Below are 26,053 nucleotides of genomic sequence, written 5' to 3' on the forward strand. Positions count from 1 at the left end.
AATTGCACATATTTCTTTCTCAGCCTAGTTTTTTCCTATACTTCTGTTATTTAATATTTTAATCTAAGTTTCAAATTGTTCCCATTATTATTGGTCTATTTTGAGTAGATCAAAAGAAACTTTCTCTCTTCTAATTTAGAGGGGAATTCTCTTACGTTTTTCATTACTTATTTGGTTTCACCTTTTGCATTCAAGCATAGGATCTATTTGGAACTCATCCTGGTATATTTGGTAGGCAAGGGAACACACTTGTGTATTTTCTAAGATAATTTTCCACGTTGAGTTATATAATGTGCTGTGCTGTGCTTAGTCGCTCAGTTGTGTCCGATTCTTTGTGACCTCATGGTTGTAGCCCACCAAGCTCCTCTGTCCATGGAGATTCTCCAGGCAAGAATACTGGAGTGGGTTGCCCGGTCCTCCTCCAGGGGATCTTCCTGACTCAGGGATCGAACTCAGGTCTCCCACATTAGGGAAGCCCTTAGTTATGTGATACCATTTACTAAAATGCACACCCCACTCCACTGATTTTTAGATCCTGCTTTTAGCAGACCTCAAATTCATACATGTTATTGTGTCTATTTCTAGACTTTCTATTATGTGACAGTGGTCTGTCTGCCTGTTCTGACAAAAATCACCCACTGTTTTAATTGCAGTCTTTATAGTGTATTTTCATATCGGGTAGGGCTAGGGACATTTCACTCTTCTTTGTCAGTATTTGCCTAACTATATTTAGATATTTCTTCTTCTGAATTAATTTTATAATTACCTTGTTTGTTTCCGATGAAAAGAAAGGATTATTTCCTTCTGCTTTTAGTCCTCCTCCTTCCTAGTTCTTTCAGATCCAAATCCTGTCATCTAACTCCCCTCCCCTAATATGTCATATTTCCCCCTTTCTATTCTCTTAGTTCCTCTTCTGAGGAAACCATGCCTCCTTCCCTTAATCCTAAAACAAACCCATGTCCACATACGTGTGCACACACATTCCTTTCTCCTCAATCTGTCTCTTGTGTTTTCTTTTATCTACTAATTACATCCTGTGTCTTTGCATCATCACCTCATGTTAACCCTCAGTTCACTTCTTCTCTGCCCCTTTGCTGAGACACTATCAGATAGAAAGGATTCTTACTTTCCTTCATCTGTCTTCAGCAGTATCCTTTCCCAGATCTTCTTTCTGTTTCTGAAAAATTACCAAACTTGCAGAACAATGCTGCTTCATAAATGATACGTTAGAAATGTTATTTTTATCCTGTTTAAAGAAAAAATTATATATCAAATAATAGGAAATAATAAAGAAACACTGGAAAATGCTTAAAATCTAAAAGGTCACTAAATTGTTAACTTTTGACAACTAACCTTGCTTCCTGAAGGCACAGATTCTCTCTCACTTATTTTTTTTATCATATTCAATTCCCAAAGAAAGGTAATTCTTTAAAACCAGAGGATAAATTTTTAATATTTCCTGATACAGCCTGTCTCTATAGGTTAGGCTGAAATAATGTAAATGCTTGGGCATGTTGTTGTCTAAGATAAACATATACCTTTTTTTTGGAAAATATCTTCAATATAATTTTAAAAACTTACTGGCATCATTCTTCAACAATTTATTTGGCTCCGATACTCACTAAAATTATTCTCAATAACTTTTGAAATATTCTTAACTATCAAAATGACACACGCTTTATAAATATTTGATATTTATATATTTTATATATAGTTATATATTATATATATATAATTATATAGTTTATATATTATATAAATGTATTTGCCATTATAAATTGGCAAGTAAGTGTCCCTGGTATGACCAGTGCTGCAGGTTCCGATTTTGACATGGATCCCTTTGTTCATATTGTTAGTAAACAAAGGAACGTCAGTGGGGGAAAAAAAGAAATCTTTTTAAGTGACAGAGGTAACTACTGGTTAGACGTGGCTTTCATTACACCCATCAGGAAGCCTTAGTTTCTTTGTTAAATAAGTTTATAATTTGCCTGAAATAATGAACAGATTAAGCAAGAGCTGGTTTTATAGTTAACATGGTGACTTTAATTCTTAGTTATTCTCTCCTTTATGGGATAGAAACAGGCAAAATCAATAAGAAAGAATTGTTATTCCCACCCAAACCTAAGATATATATTGTGGTGGTGGTAGCAGTAATAGTAATAATAATATCATCAACTTCTACTTTCAGACTCTCTTATAAATCATTGATCATTTTCGTGTGTTTTCATTAAAAATTCCCCCAAATTCTAATCAATAGGTCAAGTACATTTTCTAGTAAAAGGTTATAAATTTGTCCTGAAACATTACCAAAGAGGGAAAGGCACCAAAGTTAGATATTCTTCTAAAATATTTTATAACGTTTAGCACATGGGAGGGATAATATAAGTATCTGAGATCACTATAATGACTTCAATAATAATTTTTTATTTCAAAAGAAACTGACAAATACTGAAGTTTTACTGTTTTTTGAAATATATAATTCACCATTTCACAGTATGAGTAAAATAGTATTGATATGTGCAGTCATTATACTGCCAGTATAGATTTCCAGAAAGTAGACAATTTTGTGTTATTCTGTATTTCCAGAACTGACCCATTCTCACAAGGAGGCAGACACAGGAGGATAAAACCTGGGGTTTTATGTTAATCTCATTCCGTATATGGAATGTTAATAGAAAGAAACAAACTCAACAGTTTCCTTAATAGATGAAGTAATGAAGCTTTCAAAAGAGGTAACTGCTGAGCTGATAATGATTTATGATAAATGCAATTATTTCTGCAGTGAATTTTCCATATCTCCCTAAAGTAAAACTGTAAAGTTTTGTTTCATGGAGTTGTATCATAACCTTCCCAGAGCATTAACTTCTCAATGATGTCAATATTTTTACATAATTTAACTCCACGGTTACCTTAATTGTACTTAATAATACATGTATTTTATCCTTACACCTGGAAATCAAATATTGTGCTTTGGCATATGTCTAAGAAAAATGTGTACATTTGAATAAAATAAAATATTTTTGTCATTGAGAAAAAATTTAATTAGTTGAATGAACATTTACTTTCAACTTCTTATGAGTTCAGCATTTTATTATCAGTTTGTATAAATAGTCAATGAGAGCAAAAATGAGCTTTCTAAATGCATTGAAACAGCAAGAAGAAGTTTCCAATTACGATGATTGTTTATAGCCTCAATTTAAACAACTAGGAAAAGATAAACCAATAGTGTACATGTGTTGGGAAGAATTGGCATATAACTTTGTTACCCGAGAAAAGGTTAACAAATGATTTAGGCCTTTTACAGGCTGGAAGTCATGTCAATGCACCCCAAACAAGAAAATATGACCAGTACCAGCAGAAAAAAAAAATCAGTCAACAGAAACAGATTCATAAAATATGAATGTTAAGATAGTTATTATAATATGATATGATCTATATGTTCAACATGGTAGATGAAAACAGAATGATAAGGAGAAAAATTGAAGACATGAAGCTCATATAGGTTAGTATTTGTAATACTTTACTTTTCCATATTTTACTTGGAAAATATATATTTTCCAATTAAAATGTGTATTGCATGGGATTTACATAAAAATAACTATTGCAGAATAAAAACATCAGTGAACATAAAGCCATAGCAATAGACTATCCAAAATGCAGAATAGAGAAGAAAAGGAAAAGCAAAAGCCTTGAAAAAGTGGTGCTAGCTGCACGTGGTATAATGTGGAGTAATTTCATAATTGGAGTAACAGGAGGAAGAGAGTGGATATTTGAAGAACTAATGATCAACATTTTTTTGTCCAAATTTGGTGGGAACCCTATTCAAGATCTCAGAAGCTCAGTGAAGCTCAAGGAATATAAATATAACAAATAAAATAATGCCAAGACACAATATTAAAAAAATGCTGGAAGTCAATGATAAAATACCTCAAAAGGAGCAGAAGGAAAAAGACATTTCATAGGGAAGAGCCAAACATAAGGACAGTAGACACCTTCATGTCAGAAACTTCTCAAACCAAATCACAACTGAGAAACTTGTTTCTAGTACTGAAAAAAATAGTCTACCTAATACACCATACAGAGTAAAAATATCTTTCTGAACTAAAAGCAAATAAGGACAGTTTTAAAAAGCAAAAGCTGAGAAAATTTGTCAACAACAGCTCTCAGGATGAAAGAAATTGTTAAAAGAAATTCTTAAATAGAAGAAAAATAATGCCAGTGGAAATTTAGATCTAAACAAAATAAGCATATGGGCAAATGTAAAAGATACATTTCTATTTTTAAAATTTTGTTCAAAAATAATTCACCATTTATGACAAACATTATAAGGCTTATAAGATATATATAGAAGCAAAATGTGTGGCAATAATAAATAATAAGGAAGAAATAAAATATAGTAAAGTTGTTAAGGGCTTCCCAGTTGGTGCTGTTGGTAAAGAACCTGCGTGCCAATGCAGGAGACGTAAGAGATATGGGTTCAGTCCCTGGTTGGGGAAGATCCCCTGGAGGAGTGCATGCAACTCACTCCAGTACACTTGCCTGGAGAATCACATGGACAGAGGAGCCTGAAGGCACAGTTCATAGGGGTGCGAAAAGTCAGACATGACTGGAGTGACTTAGCACACATGCAAGTTTGTAAAATTACATGTAAAGTGATGTGCTATTTAAGAGTAGACACTGAAAAATTAAAGCTGTGTATTTAAGCTTTAGAGCAAGGGACAGGGTGGTAGCATGCCAGTTTCTGGAAAAAATAAAAGCAATCATTCTTACTGATATTTGCATTTTCTATGGCTGCCTCCACTTTCCAGTTGAAAAAGTTTAAGTACAGCAAAGCTCATATGGCCTGAAAAGTCTGAAATATTAACTATTTGGTTCTTTTAAAAGCAATTGCCAACTAATGACCTAGACAAGCTACAAAAAAGGAAAACCAAAGAGATATAACTGATAACCAATGTTTCAAATAAAACAGACTGATTATAAGAAGAACTATGTAAAACCTCAATTAATCCAAAGAAGGCAGAGAGAAAAGAGAGAGGCACAAAGAACATCTGGAACAAGTGAAATACAACTGCAAGACGGTAGATTTAAATCCTGCTATATTGATACTTCATACCAGGGAAGCCTGTCGTGCTGCGGTCCACAGGGTATCAAAGATATGCACGTGGCAGCAACCATATTAATATTTATATTACATATAAATGGGTTAAATATTTCAACTATCTTCTCTGATGGCTCAGAGGTTAAAATGTCTGCCTCCAATGCAGGAGACCTGGGTTTGATCCCTGGGTCGAGAAGATCCCCTGGAGAAGGAAATGGCAACCCACTGCAGTATTCTTGCCTGGAGAATCCCATGGACGGAGGAGCCTTGTAGGCTACAGTCCACAGGGTTGCAAAGAGTTGGACACAATTGAGAGACTGCACTTTCACTTTTCAAACATTTCAATTAAGAGGCAGAAGTCATCAGACGGGATTAAAAAAAGCAATACCCAGCTTTATGTTGTCTAAAAGAAACACTTAAAATGTAAAGAAAGAAATAGATTAAAAATAAAAGCATATAATTATATTTTATGTAACCACAATTCTAACAAAAACTTGAATGACTGTATTAATATACACCCGTGGTGGATTCATGTCAATGTATGGCAAAACCAATACAGTATTGTAAAGTAAAATAAAGTAAAAATTAAAAATTAAAAAAAAATAAAGTAGATCCATGCAACAGCTTGGATACTTAACAAAATGATTTCACGAAGGGGAAATAAAGCCTTACAGAAACACACTGTAAGATCCTTGGAGAGTGAATGTTTCTAGAAATCAGTGATTCCAAGGATGGGGCATGAAAGGAAGGAATTACCTGCAAAAGATCAGGAGGGAACTTTTTGTCATTATAGAAATGTTCTGTGTCATAATTATGGTAGAAGTTGCACTATTCTATGCAGTGTCAAAACTCATTGCATGTGCATTTGAAATTAGTGAATTTCAACAGGATATTAATATCCTAAGATAACTCAAATAATATGCTTAAAATCATATAGAAAGTACAGCTAACTTGTTATAGGTGAATCTGTAGACTTGGCCTGTCTTGTTCATTGTTGTCTCCAGATTTAGGATTATTTGTGACTAATCATACCTGCCTAGATAATATATTCAAAAGCAGAGACATTACTTGGCCGACTAAGGTCCGTCTAGTCAAGGCTATGGTTTTCCCTGTGGTCATGTATGGATGTGAGTGTTGGACTGTGAAGAAGGCTGAGCGTCAAAGAATTGATGCGTTTGAACTGTGGTGTTGGTGAAGACTTTTGAGAGTCCCTTGGACTGCAAGGAGATCCAACCAGTCCATTCTGAAGGAGATCAGCCCTGGGATTTCTTTGGAAGGAATGATGCTAAAGCTGAAACTCCAGTACTTTGGCCACCTCGTGAGAAGAGTTGACTCATTGGAAAAGACTTTGATGCTGGGAGGGATTGGGGGCAGGAGGAGAAGGGGACGACAGAGGATGAGATGGCTGGATGGTATCACTGACGCGATGGATGTGAGTCTGAGTGAACTCGGGAGTTGGTGATGGACAGGGAGGCCTGACGTGCTGCGATTCATGGGGTCACAAAGAGTCAGACACGACTGAGCTACTGAACTGAACTGAATCATACCTGAAAGTGAAAGTGAAATTCCCTCAGTTGTGTCTCTTTGCGACCCCATGGACTGTACCCCGCCAGGCTCCTCTGTCCATGGAATTCTCCAGGTGAGAATACTGGAGTGGGTAACCATTCCCTTCTCCGGGGACCGAACCTAAGTTTCTCACATTACAGGCAGATTCTTTACCATCTGAGCCACCAGGGAAGCACAGTCATGCCTAGTTAACATTATTAAATGAGCAAACTGGAGAACAAAATAACGAAAATCCTGTGCTAAATTATGATCATCAACTAATGATAAAAATGCCTCCTGTAAGTCATTTGGGGGTACTAGAGGATGGCAGCAAAATTGAAAACCATACTTATTTTTAAATCAGATAATATGTTCAATACATGTTTCTTCAATCTCAGATATTACTTCAGGTGAAGTACCTTTAAGCTTAAAGTAGTATGCGTGCTCAGTTGCTGAGTCGTGTCTGACTCTTTGTGACCCCCATGGACTGGACTGTAGCCCTCCAGGCTCCCCTGTCCATGGGATTTCCCAGGCAAGAATACTGGAGTGGGTCGCCATTCCCTCCCCTAGGGGATCTTCTGACTGTCTCCTGCGTGGACAGATGGGTTCCTTACCGCTGAAGCACTCTTAAAGTAGTATATTCAACAATTAAAATGAAACTAAATAAATAAGGTCTTTCCAAAACCTTTTGGAATTTGTACAGAAATGTATTTATTTTACTTTTTCAGGTTATCAACTAGATGGTAGTTGAGAACCAAATGAGGTGCAGATTTTCTAATGACCTGTTATGTTTCAGGGCGTCACGCTTCAGTCTCCAGGATGCAGTATTAACTGCTGCTATTTTGTTTAGCCTATGTGAAAACTCATACACAGGAGAAATTTTTCAAGAAGAATGCATACGTCAAACTTGCTTTCTGTATAAAAAAAGGATTTTGGTCATCTCCTGCCAGTACAATATGCTTTGAGGTGAAATCGCACCTTATTTGGAGTAAGCTTGTTATATGCTCATTGGAATTCCAAGCTCCAGCATTTTGAATTAGCCGTAACCACACACCCCCTAGTATGATTGGCAGATTTAGCCAAAAGAAATAGAGCATGTCTAGTTAAATTTGAATTTCAGATAAACAACAAATGATTTTTAGTATGAGCATGTTACATTCAATATTTGGTACATAAATATGCTTAAACTTGTTAATTTTTAGTCTGAATTTCAGATTTCACAGGGCATTCTCTATTTTGCTGTAACCTTATCCCCATGGCAGGATACAATCCCTTGTGTCTGCCTTGGGGTTATGCAATTGAGTATATTCCTTTATTTGAATATTAATTTGATAATCTCATGATTATAATAATTTTACTGGCAAATTTACTGGAGACTTCAATTATATTGCAGTCTAACTTCCTTGTAAGATAAAAATTTTCATTTATAGACTTAAAAATGTCACATCTGCATATCAACTTGAAAGATCATAACTGAAAATACTATCTTTCACAGTCCAGTGACAGGTTTCTAATTAGAAGCACATTGTGGTAGATATTATTTTATGAAAATAATATATATTTTCCAGTGTAGAAAATTATTAGAATCATCTGTATTGGCCTAAAAATCATCTTTAATTTTATGCAGTTATTTTCATGTTGATGTATCCCTATTGGTATGAAATATAGTTTTAGATTTCTGGATGAAACTGGAAATTTTAGTACCATTTTTAGGAGCCAACCTTATCTTAACTGAAGTAGCTGGAGAGGACTGTGGCTCTAGAGCAGGTTTTGAAACAGTGCCCTTCCAGCTTAAAATCTTTACCCTTAGGAGGATTAATATTTATTGACTGTGTATCCCCAAGCCTCTGTATTTACACCTTCTAGTAGTCTTGAAACTGTAAAACCTCAGTCCCAAAGCTGTTTTATTTTCCTTTCCAATGTCAAGTCAACTCTCCAAAGGTGAAGTCTGATGATGTCTTCAGAGTGAATTGACAAAACTTAGAGGGCACAGCTGTTTGTTTTTAGAATATGAATTGTTTCAGAGAAAAAGCAAACGATCCAGTGTCACACTCCCGTGGAAACTTCCAGTTGAATCTGATCCACAGAACTCTGCATTCTTCCAGAATACCATGTTTTATATCAGACATATTATGTAAGGAAGTCAAATGTACTTAGGGTTTTCATGCTATTTAGATACATATCTGTTGTGTTTTTTAAAACACAATGTCATTAGATGATTTTTTTCACACTATATTCCATATAAGTGTTCCTGTCTGGGATGGCAATCTATAACCACAATTTTTTTTTTCTTTGGAGGAAGACCTATACAGTTAATTTTTCTTTTTTTTTTTTAATTTAAATTTACTTATTTTAATTGGAGGCTAATTACCTTACAATATTATGTTGGTTTTGCCATACATCAATATGTATCCTCCACGGGTGTACACGTGTTCCCCATCCTGAACCCCCCTCCCACCTCCCTCCCCGTACCATCCCTCTGGGTCATCCCAGTGCACCAGCCGCAAGCATCCTGTATCCTGCATCAAACCTGGACTGGCGATTTGTTTCTTATATGATGTTATACATGTTTCAATGCCATTCTCCCAAATCATCCCACCCTCTCCCTCTTCCACAGAGTCCAAAAGACTGTTCTATACATCTGTGTCTCTTTTGCTGTCTCGTATACAGGGTTATCATTACCATCTTTCTAAATTCCATATATATGTATTAGTATTCTGTATTGGTGTTTTTCTTTCTGGCTTACTTCACTCTGTATAATAGGCTCCAGTTTCATCCACCTCATTAGAACTGATTCAAATGTATTCTTTTTATTGGCTGAGTAATACTCCATAGTGTATATGTACCACAGCTTTCTTATCCATTCATCTGCTGATGGGCATCTAGGTTGCTTCCATGTCCTGGCTATTATAAACAGTGCTGCGATGAACATTGGGGTACACGTTGTCTATAACCACAATTTTTTATAATTATTAAAGCATAGCAAATCTAGTAAACATCCTGTGTAGCCATTTCTATATTAGAAATACTTTTTTAGACTTACAAAAAGCATTAGCGTGATAGCTTACAAGGTAGCGTGTGACTGTTGTTGTTGTGAACAGAATTAGATACTGTATTTTTCAAACATCTATTGTAACAGAAAATGAGTGCCTGTCGGATATTTCCAGTGACAGCGATTTGAAAACAGTCAAAGTTATAGAAACAGTCACGCTGTGGGGAAACTATAGCAAGTTATTATGGACAGCTGTGTGGTTTGAAGGTGAGATGCTCTGCAGTAATTCCCATAATTTTCTGTAAGTGGTATAACTAACTTGGCATTGATTTATCTTCTAGATGAAATGAATGATCATCAAAATACCCTCTCCTACATCCTGATAAACCCATCTCCAGACACCAGACTGGAGCTGAATGATGTTGTGTAAGTTGACGTATCTCACATAAGGCCTGTGTTTTCAGAAAACCACAAATTTATTTATTTTTATATTTTTATTCCCCCATAAAGCCCCATATTGTTCTTGTGATATAAATACTTAGAAAATCGAAGTCTAATTTTGGTGTTCAATAAACAAACGCATTTTGTGCACTGCATTGTGTATTACTGTGTGTCGTACTATACAAAAGCATCATAGGATGGCAGAGGTATAGAAAACAGCTTGAATTTTGTTTTCAATATATTGAGCAAATATACATTTGGACAAATGATAGAAAATCTGTGAAATGAAAAAAAAGAAAGAAGTTCAAAGGAAAACCTAAACTATACCACACTAGCTAATTCTAAATCCCTTAGACCTTTCAAAGCCAAGGTAAAATTGGTCAAAGTCTTTATTAGGAAAGGGTCTATGGTAGTAATTTGTATTATGCATGTTAATAAAAGTGTTAAAGTGCTGCTTTAAAAGTGTGGTCTATATAGCATGACTTTGTCACATGAGTTAAGCATGGATTAAATGAGATAGTGTTTTTCTAAACTCAGAAAAGAAGGCATTATTGTGAGTTACTCTGATTATAATGATGGAGGACTTGAACTAGACTCTTAGGGTAGATAGGATTTGTGCAGGTAGAGAGGAGAGAACATTCCAGAACGGGGAGATGGCTTGAGAAAAGGCAGTACCTGGGCATTATATAGTATGTGCCAACTGGCAATACTACAGAGCCTAGTGTGACCAGACTAAAAGCTTTGTATTGTTAGCATTTGCATTGCTAATAACTAGTTAAACTGAATATCGATTTAGTTCAGTTCAGTTCAGTTGTGGCCAACTCTTTGCGACCCCATGGACTGCAGCACGCAGACTTCCCTGTCCATCACCAACTCCTAGAGCCTACTCAGACTCATGTATATTTAGTCGATGATGCCATCCAACCATCTCATCCTCTGTCATCTCTTTCCCCTCCTGCCTTCAGTCTTTCCCAGCATCAGGGTCTTTTCAAATGAGTCAGTTCTTTGCAGTATTGGAAACATATTAAGCCTGACTTTGGAAGGACCTTAGATTAGAAAATAAAGAATTTATACTCAATCTTCTAGGTAATAAGAGCATTTGGTTATATGAGTAAGAAAGTAGCAAAATTATAGAAGTCATTTTGACAGCTGTTGATGTAAGCCTAGGAGAGAAATTCCTTATGAGAAGCTGCTCCCAAGATCCATGGTTCTAAGGATTTTCTAGACCAAGTCCTGCTTACACAAGGTAGTTAACTCCAGATTGTATTAGTGACATAAAACCAATGCCAAAGATTCAAAAGAATTGGTGGTTGTTAGGTCCACAGGAAGTGTGTGTGTCTATAACCAGGAAAATAAGCAATAAGGCCAGTGACTAGGAAGTGTGAGGACATTCTGTGAGGCAGAGCATAAAGTGGATCCATGCCAAGTGGTTTAGAACTAAAGTTGGTATTAATAATATGCTAGCAGTTAGAAGCCTACTTGTAGATATTGCCAGTTTTCTGGGAGATTTCAGCTGGGATTGAAAGGGTTCTTTTTTCTTTTTTTTGAAAGAGCTGTCTAGGAAGCAATGGAATTGATTGGCAGGATAGAGATAAGATTCTGTCATAACATCTGGATGAGGGTTGTAAAAGCAAAAGCCTATGGAATAAATTTATGGAGGCAAAGCCTATGGAATAAATTTATGGAGGCAAAGTTTAAGACTTGTTTATTGTTCTGGGAATTGGAAAATAATGGCTCTCGCATGGTTTTAAGAGTTAGAATCTATGAGGTTGAAAAAAAAAATTACTCTTTAACTGAAACAAGTCAGGATGGTGAGGCACTTTTCCAAGCAGAAAGAGCAGTCTTTGGGTGAGGAGGAGAGAGATGAGCAGCTGGGGTTTCAGTACATTGTTCAATGCACTAATGGAAATGTCTAGAAAGCTTACGGGGATATAATGCTGAGCTTTGGAAAGAAGCTAGTTCTACGTAGAAATTAGTTATTTTTTTCATCTTCTAAATGAATGAAACTTAAAAAAATCAGTTTTTAAAGATAAGATACTTAAAGAAGAAAAAGTAGAAGAATGAATGTTGGCCTATTGAGTTACTACTCAGTTTTAGGGCCAAAAGATGAATGTGCTTCAGAAACTTCTCAGAAAAATAATATCAGCAGGAGTAACTCTGACCCAAAACAGTGTGAAAAGATTTTATATAAGGCATCAAAGATACAACTAGCAAAAAACATAATAATGTTTTTTTTTCTTTTTGCCATCTGATAGTTAAAATATTAGAACTTTGAGGAATCAGATGATGATAATTCCAGCTGCTAATTGTCTTAAGGCGGCTGTCAAAATTTATATCCAGTGGTGATGATGAATTTATGGAGCACTTTAAGTTAGATGAAAATATCTTATTTGTGATGCACCTGGCTTTCAACTGTGCATTCTGGAGACTGCACTTCGTATATAATTAAAATGTGATAAAACTATTGTTTTTCTTGTGTCCATATTTACACATATCTTTCCTCCTTTGACCCATAAAATCAGGCAATTTTGATTAGTTATCCAGTCTGGCCTTGTAGTCCCAACTTTTGTATGCTTCTTTTTCAAAGTTTCAATTATATATATTTTTTAAAGTGATTGTACCATAACGAGTCATAAGTTTTTTGAGACTAATATGATTATTTTCCATGATTATATTTCATGAAATTGTAAGATCATGTTAACCTTTTGAGTATATGTACCTAGCCTTCTATCAAATAGATTTTGTAACCCAAAATAATTCCTGAAACTTTTTAAAACTCAAACATAAAAATAAAATATGGATGTTACAATATATATAGGAAAAATAGGCATGGGATTTTCTGCCTTTTAGATACTATTATTTGTATTAGTTTTAAGCTAAAACATCAAATTGACTACTATTTAAAAAAAAAAGACTCCTTTGCCATGCTTTGTATTTTGGGCATTGGGATAATTAAATTTTAGTATAACTGGAGCAAAAAAAAAAAAAAAGCTACCACAACAAGACGTACAAAAAACACATTCAAGAAATTTATGTTTTATTAGACTCATAAGTTTAGTAGTGATTATAATATGGAAGGGGACTCTTGCAGCTAAATCAATGAATTTAAGGGATAACAGATTATACCCAAACTTTTTATGGTTTTCTAAAGAACCACATTCAAAAGTTCATTTTAATTGAAGGCACAACATTAATTTGATTCAAAGAACCATAAATCACTAGATGATATGGTGATAAAAAGGTTAATGGGCATTTTTAGTTTTCTTCATTGATCTACCATGCTACCGATATTCATAGGAATTATAAAGCAGGCCCATGGATAACAACATCCAGTCAATAGATCCAAGTACGTGAATTTCAACTTTCGTTTGAGAGAAGAAAATAGACTACAGTGCTTTAAACTGCTCTTCTCATTTTCATTAAAGGACATCAGTTCAGTTCAGTTGCTCAGTCCTGCCCGACTCTTTGTGACTCCATGGACTGCAACATACCAGGCTTTCCTGTCCATCACCAACTTCTGGAGCTTGCTCAAGCTCATGTCCATCGAGTTGGTGATGCCATCCAACCATCTAATCATCTGTAAGCCCCTTCTCCTCCTGCCTTTAATCTTCCCCAGCATCAGGGTCTTTTCCAATGAGTCAGTTCTTCACAACAGGTGGCCAAAGTATTGAAGTTTGAGCTTCAGCATCAGTCCTTCCAATGAATAGTCAGACTGATTTCCTCTAGGATTGACTGGTTTAATCCCCTTCCAGTCCAAGGGAATTTCAAGAGTCTTATCCGACACCACAGTTCAAAAGCATCAATTCTTCAATGCCCAGCCTTCTTTATGGTCTAACACTCACATCCACACATGACTACTGGAAAAAACCGTAGCTTTGACTATACAGACCTGTGTTGGCAAAGTAATGTCTTTGCTTTTTATTTTATTTTATTAACTTTAAATTTATTTATTTTAATTGGAGGCTAATTACTTTACAATATTGTATTCGTTTTGCCCTACATCAATATGAATCCACCACAGGTATACACATGTTCCTCATCCTGAACCCCTCTCCCTCTTCCTTCCCCGTATCATCCCTCTGGGTCATCCCAGTGCACCAGCCCCAAGCATACTATATCCTGCATCAAACCTGGACTGGCGATTCGTTTCTTATATGATATTATACATGTTTCAATGACGTTCTCCCAAATCATCCCACCCTCTCCTTCTCCCACAGAGTCCAAAAGACTGTTCTATACATCTGTGTCTCTTTTGCGGTCTCACATACAGGGTTATCATTACCATCTTTCTAAATTCCATATATATGCATTAGCATACCGTATTGGTGTTTAATATGCTAAGTTCGTCATAGCTTTTCTTCCAAGGAGGAAGCGTCTTTTAATTTCATGGCTGCAGTCACCGTCTGCAGTGATTTTGGAGCCCAAGAAAATAAAGCCTCTCACTGTTTCCATTGTTTCCCCATCTATTTGCCATGAAGTGATGGGACCGGATACCATGATCTTTGTTTTTTGAATGTTGAATTTTAAGCCAGCTTTTTCACTCTCCTCTTTCACCTTCATCAAGAGGTTTTTTAATTCCTTTTCACTTTCTGCCATAAAGGTGGTGTCATCTGCTTATCTGAGGTTGTTGACGTTTCTCCCAGCAATCTTGATTCCAGCTGTGCTTCATCCAGTCTGGCATTTCACATGATGTACTCTGCATAGAAGTTAAATAAGCAGGGTGACAATATGCAGCCTTGGTATACTCCTTTCCCAATTTGGAACCAGTCCATTGTTCCATACCCAGTTCTAACTATTGTTTCTTGACCTGCATACAGATTTCTCAGAAGACAGGTCAGGTGGTCCGGTATTCCCATCTCTTTAAGAGTTTTCACAGTGTATTGTGATCCACACAGTCAAAGGCTTTGGCCTTTGTCAATCAAGCAGAGAACATCTATGATCCAATATTCATAAATATGTCCAAATTAAAGGACATATTTATGAATATCTTCCTTTTGGTCTTTAAGAGAAGTACAAATCTTCATTATAGTTCCCCTTTTAAGTTAGTTTCTCCATTTATTTATGTGACTCCTAACATTATTACAAAGTGATGAAATACTCATTGCATTTGCATCTGAACAAAACCTTTTAGGAGCTGTGTTACATGTATTCACTTTCCACCTCTCAATTCCAAATGCTCATGGCTTCCCACTGCTTCTAGAACAGAAATGGAAACTTATCCTGAAGCTGAAAGTCCTTCATTAGCATCTTTCTAGGTTCTTTTGTGAATTCATCTCCTGTCCTTTCCTGGTCTAACCAGTCCTCTAAAGTCAAACTCATTTTCTGAACATGCCAAGGTCATCCCTGGGATGGAACTTTTTTCTCAGTCCCATTTCCACTCCACTTCTACCTGGACTGACATCAACCTAACCCCCTCAGTAAAACATTCCCTCATTGTCCCCTGTTCTTTTCATCTTTCTGTGGTGTTTGGAATTTCTTTTTCATCCTTTTATCTGCTTCATAAATTAAATCCTCTGCAGGGGTCAGAGAGTATGGCTTTTCATATCCCCAGATCCAGCTTGTAGTCTAGAGAAGCTCAAGAAACAGACACTCATATCATTAAGCAGTCTGAAGCAAACCATGCTTCTTGAAACAAATTCTAACGTTGAAATTTGTGAGTTTGGCAGATGAACATTTACCTATTTATTAATAGAGTGAATTAAGGATAATTTTTGGTCCAATTGCTTAATATAGCATAACCTGAATTTTAGGTTAATTAATTTAAAATATTATCTATGCATAATGTTCTTATAGCATTTCTGAAATCATTGATTTTTTAGAATCATAGAATATTTAAAAGTCTATAGAAATAATTTGATCAAATTATTAACAGTTATGAATGATAAAACTAAGAACAATCAAGTAATATAATCATGGCTAGAATTTAGGTCTCCTTGATAGAAAAATAGCCAAAGTAAAGAATAATAAACCAATATATTTAAAATGGATAACCAACAAGCACCTAGTGTATAGCACATGGAACTGCTCAATGTTACGCAGCAGCCTGGGTGGCAGCTGGGTTTGGGGGAGAATAGATACATGTACATGTATGACTGAGTCCCTTTTTTGTTCACTTGAAACTATTACAGTGTTGTTAATCGCCTATACCACAATACAAAAGAAAAAGTTCAAAAGAAAAAAGAATAGATCAACAAAATACTAGAATAAAACATAAATGTTTGATAAGGTGAACGTGGTGATGGATTGTAATTGAATGTAATGATTCATCATTCATCCATATTCATCTTCATGTTTTTAGGTATAGAAATAATACAAGCCCTGCAAAATTTACAGACCAAATAAACAGCAAGTCCTTCCACCAACATTATATAGAGACCAGTTTTGATAACCATAAACACTAAACAAGTAAACTTTAAGTAAGAGTCTAAAGTGTCAGGGTGAATGAGCTTTGCCTTTAGTTGCTACTGCAGTCATTTACTTTGTTTTCTTTTATTAGATACTTAATCCGACCGGATCCACTGGCTTACCTACCCAACAGTGAACCCAGTCGAAAAAACAGCATCTGCAACACCATGGTTCAGGACTCTCGAGAGGAAACTCAGCTTTGATAAAAAGAAAATAATAAACTGGTTTTTTTTTTTCTTTCCCCTCCAAGGATGTTGCTTGAAACAACTTTAGATCTTAGGAAAGAAAAAGCATTGCTGGCATGAACTAGACTAGGTTGGAATATATCCAATTCTCTCATATTTAAAAAAATCTATTCTCCTGGAAGTATAGAGTATTTTGAAACTTGAAGTACTGCTTGTTGGTACTCCTCCTATGAATATCGGAAAGACATCAATGGAATGGTTTTGAAAACCTAAATCAGAACACAAAAATTTAAACCTGATGTTCCTTGTTTGACAATGATGCAAACTGTAGATGCCAATTTTTTTTAAAGTATTAAGGCTTTATGAAAGTAAACTAGAAATCTAACTATATTTGGTGCATCCCAGTGGACGTAGAAGATGGTTGCTCCTCTTAAAATTAAATGTGTCCTATTACATTGCTGTTCTATAAACAGCTCATCATACTGTGTCTAGTCTTCTCTACACAGATAAACAAATTTATGTGGCAGACTTCTGTGTAAGAATCATAGTTTGCTTTAGAATATGAATCCTTCAGTCTTTTTAACCTTTTCCTTGCCTTTTCATATGATATGATATCCATTTTAGAATTTGCCATGTTGATAGCATGTTTTATTACTCTGAAGAAATCAAAACAAACAAAAATAAATACTATGTGAAATTTCCCTCACTTTATGTTTGACACACATTGTATGCCAAGAAAAGTATAAAAGCAAATATGTATTGTTCTCCTAACATATTGTTCTCCTAAGAGAATACCTAACATAGGGAAAATACTTGAAACACATTTGTTGATTTAAGTTTACTCCAAGAGTTGAAACTGAAATATTAAGTAAAGATTTTCATTAAAATCTTGAGCTTTAACATTTTTTATATATCTATACAGTATGTTTCAATAGAAAGATACTTTAAAAGAAACATAATTATGCTTTTTATAGAATACAAAGAATTTAAAACATTAGAAGTCCTCCTTTATGCTTTTAGCATTAATCGTATTCCAAAAAATGCTATATCAAAATTGTTATCTAATGTAACTGTACTTGAACATTGTGTGGAAAACATACAAAATAAAGATAGGAAGCTTGGGGGAATTCCCTGGTGGTCTAGTGGTTAGGCTTCTGTGCTTTCACTGCCAAGGGCCTGGGTTCTAATTCTGGTCAGAGAACTAAGATCCTGCAAGCTGTGTGGCGTGGCCAAAAAGAAAAGGTAGTTTTTGCCATTCACATTGAATGCAGACCATACAGAATTGGGCAGTTATGAAAGAAAAGGTGGCCCTTGGTGACTCCAGCGCTCTTACCTGTGTTGCATTAGTCCCTTTCGGAAACAGGTTGAAAAACACAGAGCTTAGTTTGCAAGGTAGTTGGAATGTGTTGTCATTCCCATGAAAGAGATACTGAAAAAATTTAAAGATATTTTTGCTCCAAATTTTTTTTCTGAATTTTACTTTGAATTTTAATTCAACAGAAGGTAGAACATTTAAAACTAGAAAGAGATGTGGTATCATTTCTTTACACAAAGAAGCAGATAAACTGAAAAGAAAATAAGATTAAAGGTAACAAATAAACTCTAACATTCCCCCCAATTCTGTGAATATAAAATATAAAATGTGAAATTATAGATTACAGCTATTGTATAATTTGGCTTTGTGTGTATGAAATGCCTATTTGTTGTTGTTTTTGTTTAGTATTTTACATTACTCTCATTTTAGAACAACATGAACACCAAGAATTTCCCCTAAAATAGGGAGACCCTATATTTAATTCTCTTTAACCAAACAAGGAAATAGAAACATAACTTAAAACAAAGATGGTATGGTTATACATGTGTATTTGTTATAAACACAGGTGAAATACAGTTGACAAACATAGTCATATAGAAATTATTCAAACTGAAGGCAGAATTGAATTAATATATGTAATGGAGAACAACAATAAATTTAATGAACTTGTTTCATATTTGCACATTGAAATTTAAGTATGATATTTCTTTGAGTTGCTATGTCTTTACCCATTACAGTTGTGTTTAGAAATAAGTATAAAGTTTTATGAAATCTTTTTCCTCCAATATCTCAAATTGAGTATTTTTGCATTATGACAGTTGCCAAGACTAAGGTTTTACGCTAGGTAGGACCTGACTATATTTCCTACAAAAATAAAAAATGTGTTTCATAAATTTTAAAATAATTATTTTTGACTATGAACATTAGTCCAAATTTAATATTTAACACAATTCAGATCAGCTTGCTATAATGATGATAGTTTATTACTCTTTCTGTTATTTAAAAAATAAAAACACACTTATAGAAGCCTTTTAACAAATGGTTGCCTTTTTAAATTACTTACACTTGCACATGAAAATAGAATATGAAGTCAATATTAGTTCTTATAACCCTATGGGCTTTGATTCTGTTTATTGTCTATGTACCATTTTGCTACCAGTTACATTGCTTTAAAATAAATAATAAAATTATTTCTGATGATGAAAACATTTATTTTGGTAAAACTTGAGTTGTGTAAACAAAGTATATTTTGATTTGCCACAGTTGTATTTTTTCCTGTCACTTTAATATTTCAAAACCAATATAAACATGAAGGTGATATCACTGGAAAAGTTAGTGACAAATAAACAGTTGTTAAATTACTTAAGAAAAGAAGGACAGGAAAGACAGAGAGACAGAGGAGGAAGTGAAGGGAGGGAAGGGAGGGAAAGAGAAGGGAGGGAAAAGTAGAAAGGGAAAGAGATGAAGAGAGAGGAACAGGAAACAAAAAAGGAAAGGAAAAAAATCAAAAAGAAACACCAATGTAGGTTTAAAGGCCAGAAAAACAGTGCTTAGAGAAAACCAATTTTAAATGCAAAGCTAGACTTTCGGTCAGGGAAATGGAGTAGAAACTTTTCTCCCCGTTACTTCTAAGTGCAGCTGGAAACCCTAGATATGAAACTGAGCAGCGCCCTCTGGGCCTTCCTAGGGACAGACACACCATCCCCCATGTCCTAGGAAAAGAGTCAAGCAAGACCAAGTAGTATTAACTTGGCCAAAAAACAGGGTCAAGGACACTTCGTTCCTTAAGAGCTCTTAGTCATATTCTGAGCCATATCTTAGAGCTGTTGTGCAGATACGGAAACCCCCACAAGGGAAGAAGTTGACTCCATGCTGACCACCAGCGCATAGATCCCAGACCAGTGGGAACCAGAAAATTGATGCATGAAATTCCTGAAAAACCATCCTGTTACCTCACCCCCTACCAACTAGAAGGATGTACATGATCCAGGTGCATACGACCCTCTCCTTCGCCTTGCCTCTAAAAAACCCTTCCTTGAGAGCCACTGACAAGTTTGAGTGTTTTGAACACTAGCTGACTGTTCTCCTTACTTGGTGCCTGGCAGTAAACACTGTACTTCCCTTCACCACTGCCTGGTGACCACAGATGGCTCTGCTGTGCCTCAAGCAAGCAGACCTAAGTTGGGGTGAACGACAAATACTACATATCAATCCAGCATAAGAAGGCTGAAGAGAAGAAGGAAGATGGATGAGGGGGCTATGGCTTGAGGAGCAGCAGGATGGTGGGTTCTCTGGGTGTTCTTTTTGCCTCCTACAATTGCTTCGGATATTTGGAAACACCACTATGCATGAATGCTCAGTCACGTGTGACTCTTGGTGACCCCACAGACTGGAGCCTGCCAGGCTTCTCAACCCAGGGGATTTCCAATGCAAGACTACTGGAGTGGGTTTCCATTTCCTCCTCCAGGGGATCTTCCCAATCCAGGGACTGAATCTGCATCTCCTGAATCTCCTGCTTTGGCAGGTGGGTTCTTTACCACTGTTCCACCTGGGAGGCCTGGGAAATGTTAGTGAGAACAGCACAGCCAAGAAAAGCCTGCTTTTTCTATGGGACCAACATTGCAGCATATGTGACTGTCACAGCGCCAGCCTCCTGATGACACTGCAGTGTGCGCAGCTTGTCCACAGAACGTCTCCTAAAATACACGGTGGTCAAAACATCCAGTGGCAAAGAGCTCCCTCCAGCACCCCCAGGATGGTGTGTAATCAAGTGCCTGCAGTGGTACGCTCCCCCGTGAAGGCTGTGCTGAGATGTTCAGCAAAGGAGTACCACAGAAGTTTCTGCATTTCTGTGAACTGTAGCGATGCCAACAGCCTGGTTTCAGTCCTGGAGTCTCTTGCTGGATGCTCAATCTCAGCTCTTAAGGCATTGCATGCTCCTTGTATCTGTTACTGCTGTATTATTTTCAAGTCCTCTTTACTTGCTGCTGCAGCACTAAGCAATCTGTCATTACTCCAAGGTTCTGATACAGTTAATGATTATCTGTAACTTTGTCCAAATCACTGCGTACTTCCTATTCAGTTTAGATCCTTGCTGAGAAAAATACAGAAGTCAGTAGTTCTCCATCTGAATAAATCTGAGATAATGGTGATATCAAAATCCAAGGCCTGGAATCTGAAGGACATATTTTGGGAAAATTCAGCAAATTAATAGTACCCGCTGGGAAATTTTAAAACAAACAACACTTACTCTGTGGGGCATTAGATAACTATTACTTCATTTTGATCTCTGATCATTTTATAGGAATGTTCTCCAGTCTATATTATTTGAAGGAACAGGTCAGCCTTAACTGTGGTGGATCAATGAGATTATACCAAATGGTTCTGAAAAAAAGGTTATTTGGCTTATAATTAAAGATTATGTACTCTCTTAGTATTCAATAAATTTCATTCTACTGTTTATATCTATTAATAAAAATGTTGCAATAGAGTTAAAATATCTGTCTTCCTAAGTAAAACAGAAATCTAAGAAATTGCACTGTAATTTAGTCACACTTCAAAGAAATACAGAGTTGTACTCAGAGACATATTTTTCCTTTTTCTCTCTATACAAACAGGTTTAATTTCATGCACTAACAGACTAGATAGTTTTGCACTTTAAAATTAAATACAATTCCAAACGGAAACATTCCTGAATTTACAGACTGCCATTCCCTGATTTTTATGATATTAATACTTATATAGAATAAGAAAACTTAAGGATGTCTTGGAATATTTCAACTTGACAAAAGATTGGGCCTATGAGATGCTCTTATTACTAAGCCTAAGGTAAGCACTCAAGTTGAGATTTATAAATACAATTATTGATTTATATTATAACAAGTAATATAAATATAATGGAAATATGTATTACTTTAGCTAAGAATTCAAACTTAGACAAAAAATATTTAGAAAAACATTACTTGAAAAATACTTCAACTTTAGAGTTTTAGGGGCCAACTAAGTCACAAATGATTTGATTTTGAATCTTATGATCACTTTGTAATGAAATTAATTGACTTTTAATGTTTTTGGCAAAAAAGCATACTACGACATGGCTATAAAATGACCAACATTTTCACCAAAAAACGTGTTGCTGAAAATAATTAAGTAGCCGTGTTTGATTTACTGTCTCTAACCAAGGGAGAAAAGTCTTGTATTTTGAAGCACTCGGCCTCCTCCAAGTCGCTGCGGGCAATCCTCGTTTTCACTTGTGCTCAGACTCTCAGTCGTGTCTGATTCTTTGTGACCCCATGGACTGTAGCCCACCAGGCTCCTCTGTCCATGGGCTTCTCCGGGCAAGGGTACTGGAGTGGGTGGCCATGCCCTCCTGCAGCGGATATTCCTGATCCAGGGATCAAACCCGCGTCTCTTAAGTCTCCTATATTGGCAGGGGTTTTCTTTACCACTTGCGCCACCTGGGAAGAACTTAGATGTTATTGTAAGTTAAAAATCACTTCATAAAATAATTTTATTTTGTCATTTTCATGTCATTCTATCATTTTTTCCTCTTGAGTTTGCTGAAATATTGATATTGTAAAAGAATTTCAATGTAAAATGGAGCCAGAGAATGGAAAATGGAAAAATCTCAAACACATCCCCTCAGGAAGACAAAAACTTAAGAAATGAGAAATGATTTGCTGTAAATATGTGATTTACCAAAAACTAGTAATATTGGTATTTCTTAAATGAGAGAGAGAGGGTCAGGTGTTGTCTTGTACCAACCTCAGAAAGTATCCTTCATGGTTTCCAGAGGATGAGCAAAAAATGACCCAGGTCAGGTTGGTCTCAACAAATAAGCTGAACTGAGTTTGTTTGTCTGGTGAGGCTGGTTTTGTGTGAGTAGGGAAATAGCAAGGCATGTCTCCACTGGTTTTTCATTTTAAAAAATTCTAACTGAACTCTCCCGTCTTTATGTTTCTGCCCATAAATACAGTTAACCTGAAGCCCTACGCAGACTTGCTTGTTATTTGCTATTGATTTCATGTCCCAAGTTGCAATTCCTCTGCTATTCCTAAATCATCTTTTCAAAAGAATTATTTTTGATTGAAGGATAGTCACTTTATAATACTGTGCTTGTTTTTGCCATGCATCAATGTGAATCAGCTATAATTATATATATATGTTCCGGATTTCCCTTGTAGCTCAGCTGGTAAAGAATCTGCCTGCAATGCAGGAGACCCTAGCCTGATTCCTGGGTCAGGAAAATCCCCTGCATAAGGGATTGGTTACCCACTCCAGGATTCTTGCCTGGAGAATCCCCATGGACAGAGGAGACTGGCGGGCTACAGTCCATGGGGTCACAAAGAGTCAGACAGGACTGAGTGACACAGCAGACCACAGGACATTCTTATGTTCCATCCCTCTTGGTCCTCCCTCCCACCCCATCTCACCCCTCTAGGTTGTCATTGTCATAAACTTAACTTTTGGCAATTTTGAGTTTGCCTCAGTTTCCCTTTTCATTTTGGTCAACAAAACCATGTCTTGTAAGTATACTATTGAATGTGTATTATTAAGAATCTGCAAGAACAAAAGCTTAGCATTTCAGAATTATCCCTGTAATATTTGTAAACTTTTTCTTAAATAGAAACTATCCAATATGACAAGATCTGTCTGCTTCATAATTATTTGGATTTAAGAGACATTTTTCTATATTAAAAGAATCAAACTTCCCTGACATTTTTCAATATTCCTCAACGCCCTCCTTTTGCTTACCTTTTGATATAAAATAGCCACCAAAACAATTACTAAATTCATGTACCCTTGAAGGAACTTAGTGAAGTAATTTAATGTCTTTTTGTATCATGGATAAAAGACAATTTTCATCTGAGTCCAAAATCAATTGTTTCTTTGTAACTCTCTCAATACCATCACAGAATAAACCATAGGAAACAGATGATGATCAAGGGTAAGTAATTTGCTTTGTGTACACAATATTGATCACTTCTGTAGATTTTCCTGTGTTGTAACTGCCACATCTTATGCCCTGATACGGATTACTGCACCCACTTCCAGAGGCAGCTACTTTGCACTGGGTGTGCAGATGAAGCTAAGTGGTGGGAAATTTTGGCTGTGTGCAACGGTGATTTGTCATCCAGCACCAGCTTCTCAATCTTGTAACATGGCAATTGTTTCTGTGCCCATTTCTTACCAACTGATATGCTTTGTCCAAGGCTTTGGGGGCTGGAAACTACTGGCCTTGGTACCCGCATGATGAAATTGGGAAATAAGTTTGGTAGGAGAAAATTGTTCATATGCAAACCCATAACAAATCTTTTATTTTTCACTATTGCATTCCCACAGAGTAACTCTTTTGCTTTCTGCAATCATTTAATACTTCTTGATATGAATTTACTTTCATTAAGTCCATCCAAGCAATTCTCAAAGCTATACACACTTAAAAATTATCAGTAGGGAATCAATAGCTTCAGGAATTCAAATCATCTTTAAATCTTTATTTACATGTTTTTTCTGTTGATATTAAAATTAGGATGGAGTCAAATTTGAATCTCATAATTATGGTATACTTTGAATTTCATAGAGGAAACACAGATAATCATGAGAGCCCAGAAATTTTGTGATAGAGTCAATTCTTTATTTGGAACAAGAGTCTTTACCAGCTTGAAGAAACTTTCCAGAATATAACCATCTCAGTAGAAAAAAAAATAGTGGGGGTAATAAGGTTATTATAAAAGACAAAAAGAAAATTTCTGTTTATATAAATTAAAGAATGATATTCTGGGTGGTAATTTTATTGAGAATCATAAACTCGGAAGACCTAGCCCTACATGCAGATCTTCCAAATGCTTGTATCTAATGCTGAAAGATGCAATGTAGATGTTTGAGGTCAAAGATTTTGAAAGCACATATCCAGTTCCAGAAAAAAAAGAAAAAAAAAAACTGGGCATTGTACTTGCAGATAAATATCCATTGGTTTGTACCATCTTTTAGCAGAATTTCATATAGACAAAAAACTCATAGAAAGCCACTGAACTAAAGATCTGAAGGTGAAATTGTTGCTAATAGTTTTTGTATCCAAGTCATAAATAGTAACTCATTTTATATCCATCAAAACTTCATGGATCAAGTTTTTTATGTATCCTCAAAGTCCTGTTGAGAAATACCATGACCTTTTCTACTTTCTTTCATTACGTCTTCAGTGAAATAGTCTCTCTGAATACTTTGAATAAATGTGTGAAACAAAGGACAATCCTGTACCAAGTTTCATTTCCCTGGATTTTCCTGATACTGTCTCCATCTGACTTTTTATATGGTTGGGAACAGAGGAAGAAAATACCAGAAATGATTAGTCTTTACATTTGTGTATCTCACTTATTAAAAAATACATATGTCTATGAATACACGTTTTCCCCATTGGTTTTAACAGTTCATCTATTGCCATTAAGCTTGTTTTTCATAGGAAACAGACTTCTGGTAGACACATTCATTGTGAGGGTGTTTGTTCCTTCAATTTCCTTAAGGGATGAGGTTTCTTCTTTCAGCAATACTTTGTTTTGAAAATTCAAAACAAATTTTCTCCCTGTTATCAGTTCAGTTCTGTTCAGTTGCTCAGTCGTGTCTGACTCTTTGCGACCCCGTGGACTGCAGCATGCCAGACTTCTCTCTTAGGATTAAATTGTCCCCATGTCTGTGGAGATGCAGAAATACTAAGAACTCATTCACTCACCCTCACTGTGTATAGCTGGTCACCTGGTCCAACCTGCCTCAAAGGCTCAGAAAACAGAGCTGGAGATACTCGGTGAGCGTAACCAATGGCTGCTGCCACATACACCTAGACATGCCCTGAGATTTAGGGCCTTGAGTCATAAAAATAACAATCTGAAAGCTCCCAGAGAAACAAAGAAAAACAGACACATAAATCAAACAGGTCATCTACAAATAAATGAATTTCAGATCAGCAACAGATTTCTCTTTGACTCGCTTTGTTTAGAATGGAGCTATGCTTTAAAGTTTTAAAGGAAATCGTTTTCCACTTTGATTTTATACCAAATAAAACTATCAGCGTCTTCTGA

General features: G+C 35.8%; 1 protein-coding gene across 5 annotated transcripts in view; it reads left to right on the top strand.

Annotated features, from left to right (window-relative positions):
• KCNT2 (potassium sodium-activated channel subfamily T member 2) overlaps window positions 1-19,189 on the top strand; it is a 445,066-nt gene extending 425,877 nt beyond the window's left edge. For 4 of the 5 annotated variants that reach the window (XM_069545283.1, XM_069545284.1, XM_069545285.1 and 1 more), the window contains 2 exons: window positions 9,977-10,061; window positions 16,573-19,189. In XM_069545283.1, the coding sequence (XP_069401384.1) occupies window positions 9,977-10,061; window positions 16,573-16,684 (197 nt within the window). In that variant the 3' untranslated portion in view covers window positions 16,685-19,189. The remainder of the gene's footprint in view (window positions 1-9,976; window positions 10,062-16,572) is intronic. The other variant, XR_011247634.1, reaches the window with a different exon arrangement.
• The last annotated feature ends 6,864 nt before the right edge of the window (window positions 19,190-26,053 follow it).

Source organism: Ovis canadensis, chromosome 12 (genome assembly GCF_042477335.2).
Source record: "Ovis canadensis isolate MfBH-ARS-UI-01 breed Bighorn chromosome 12, ARS-UI_OviCan_v2, whole genome shotgun sequence".
NCBI lineage: Eukaryota > Metazoa > Chordata > Mammalia > Artiodactyla > Bovidae > Ovis > Ovis canadensis.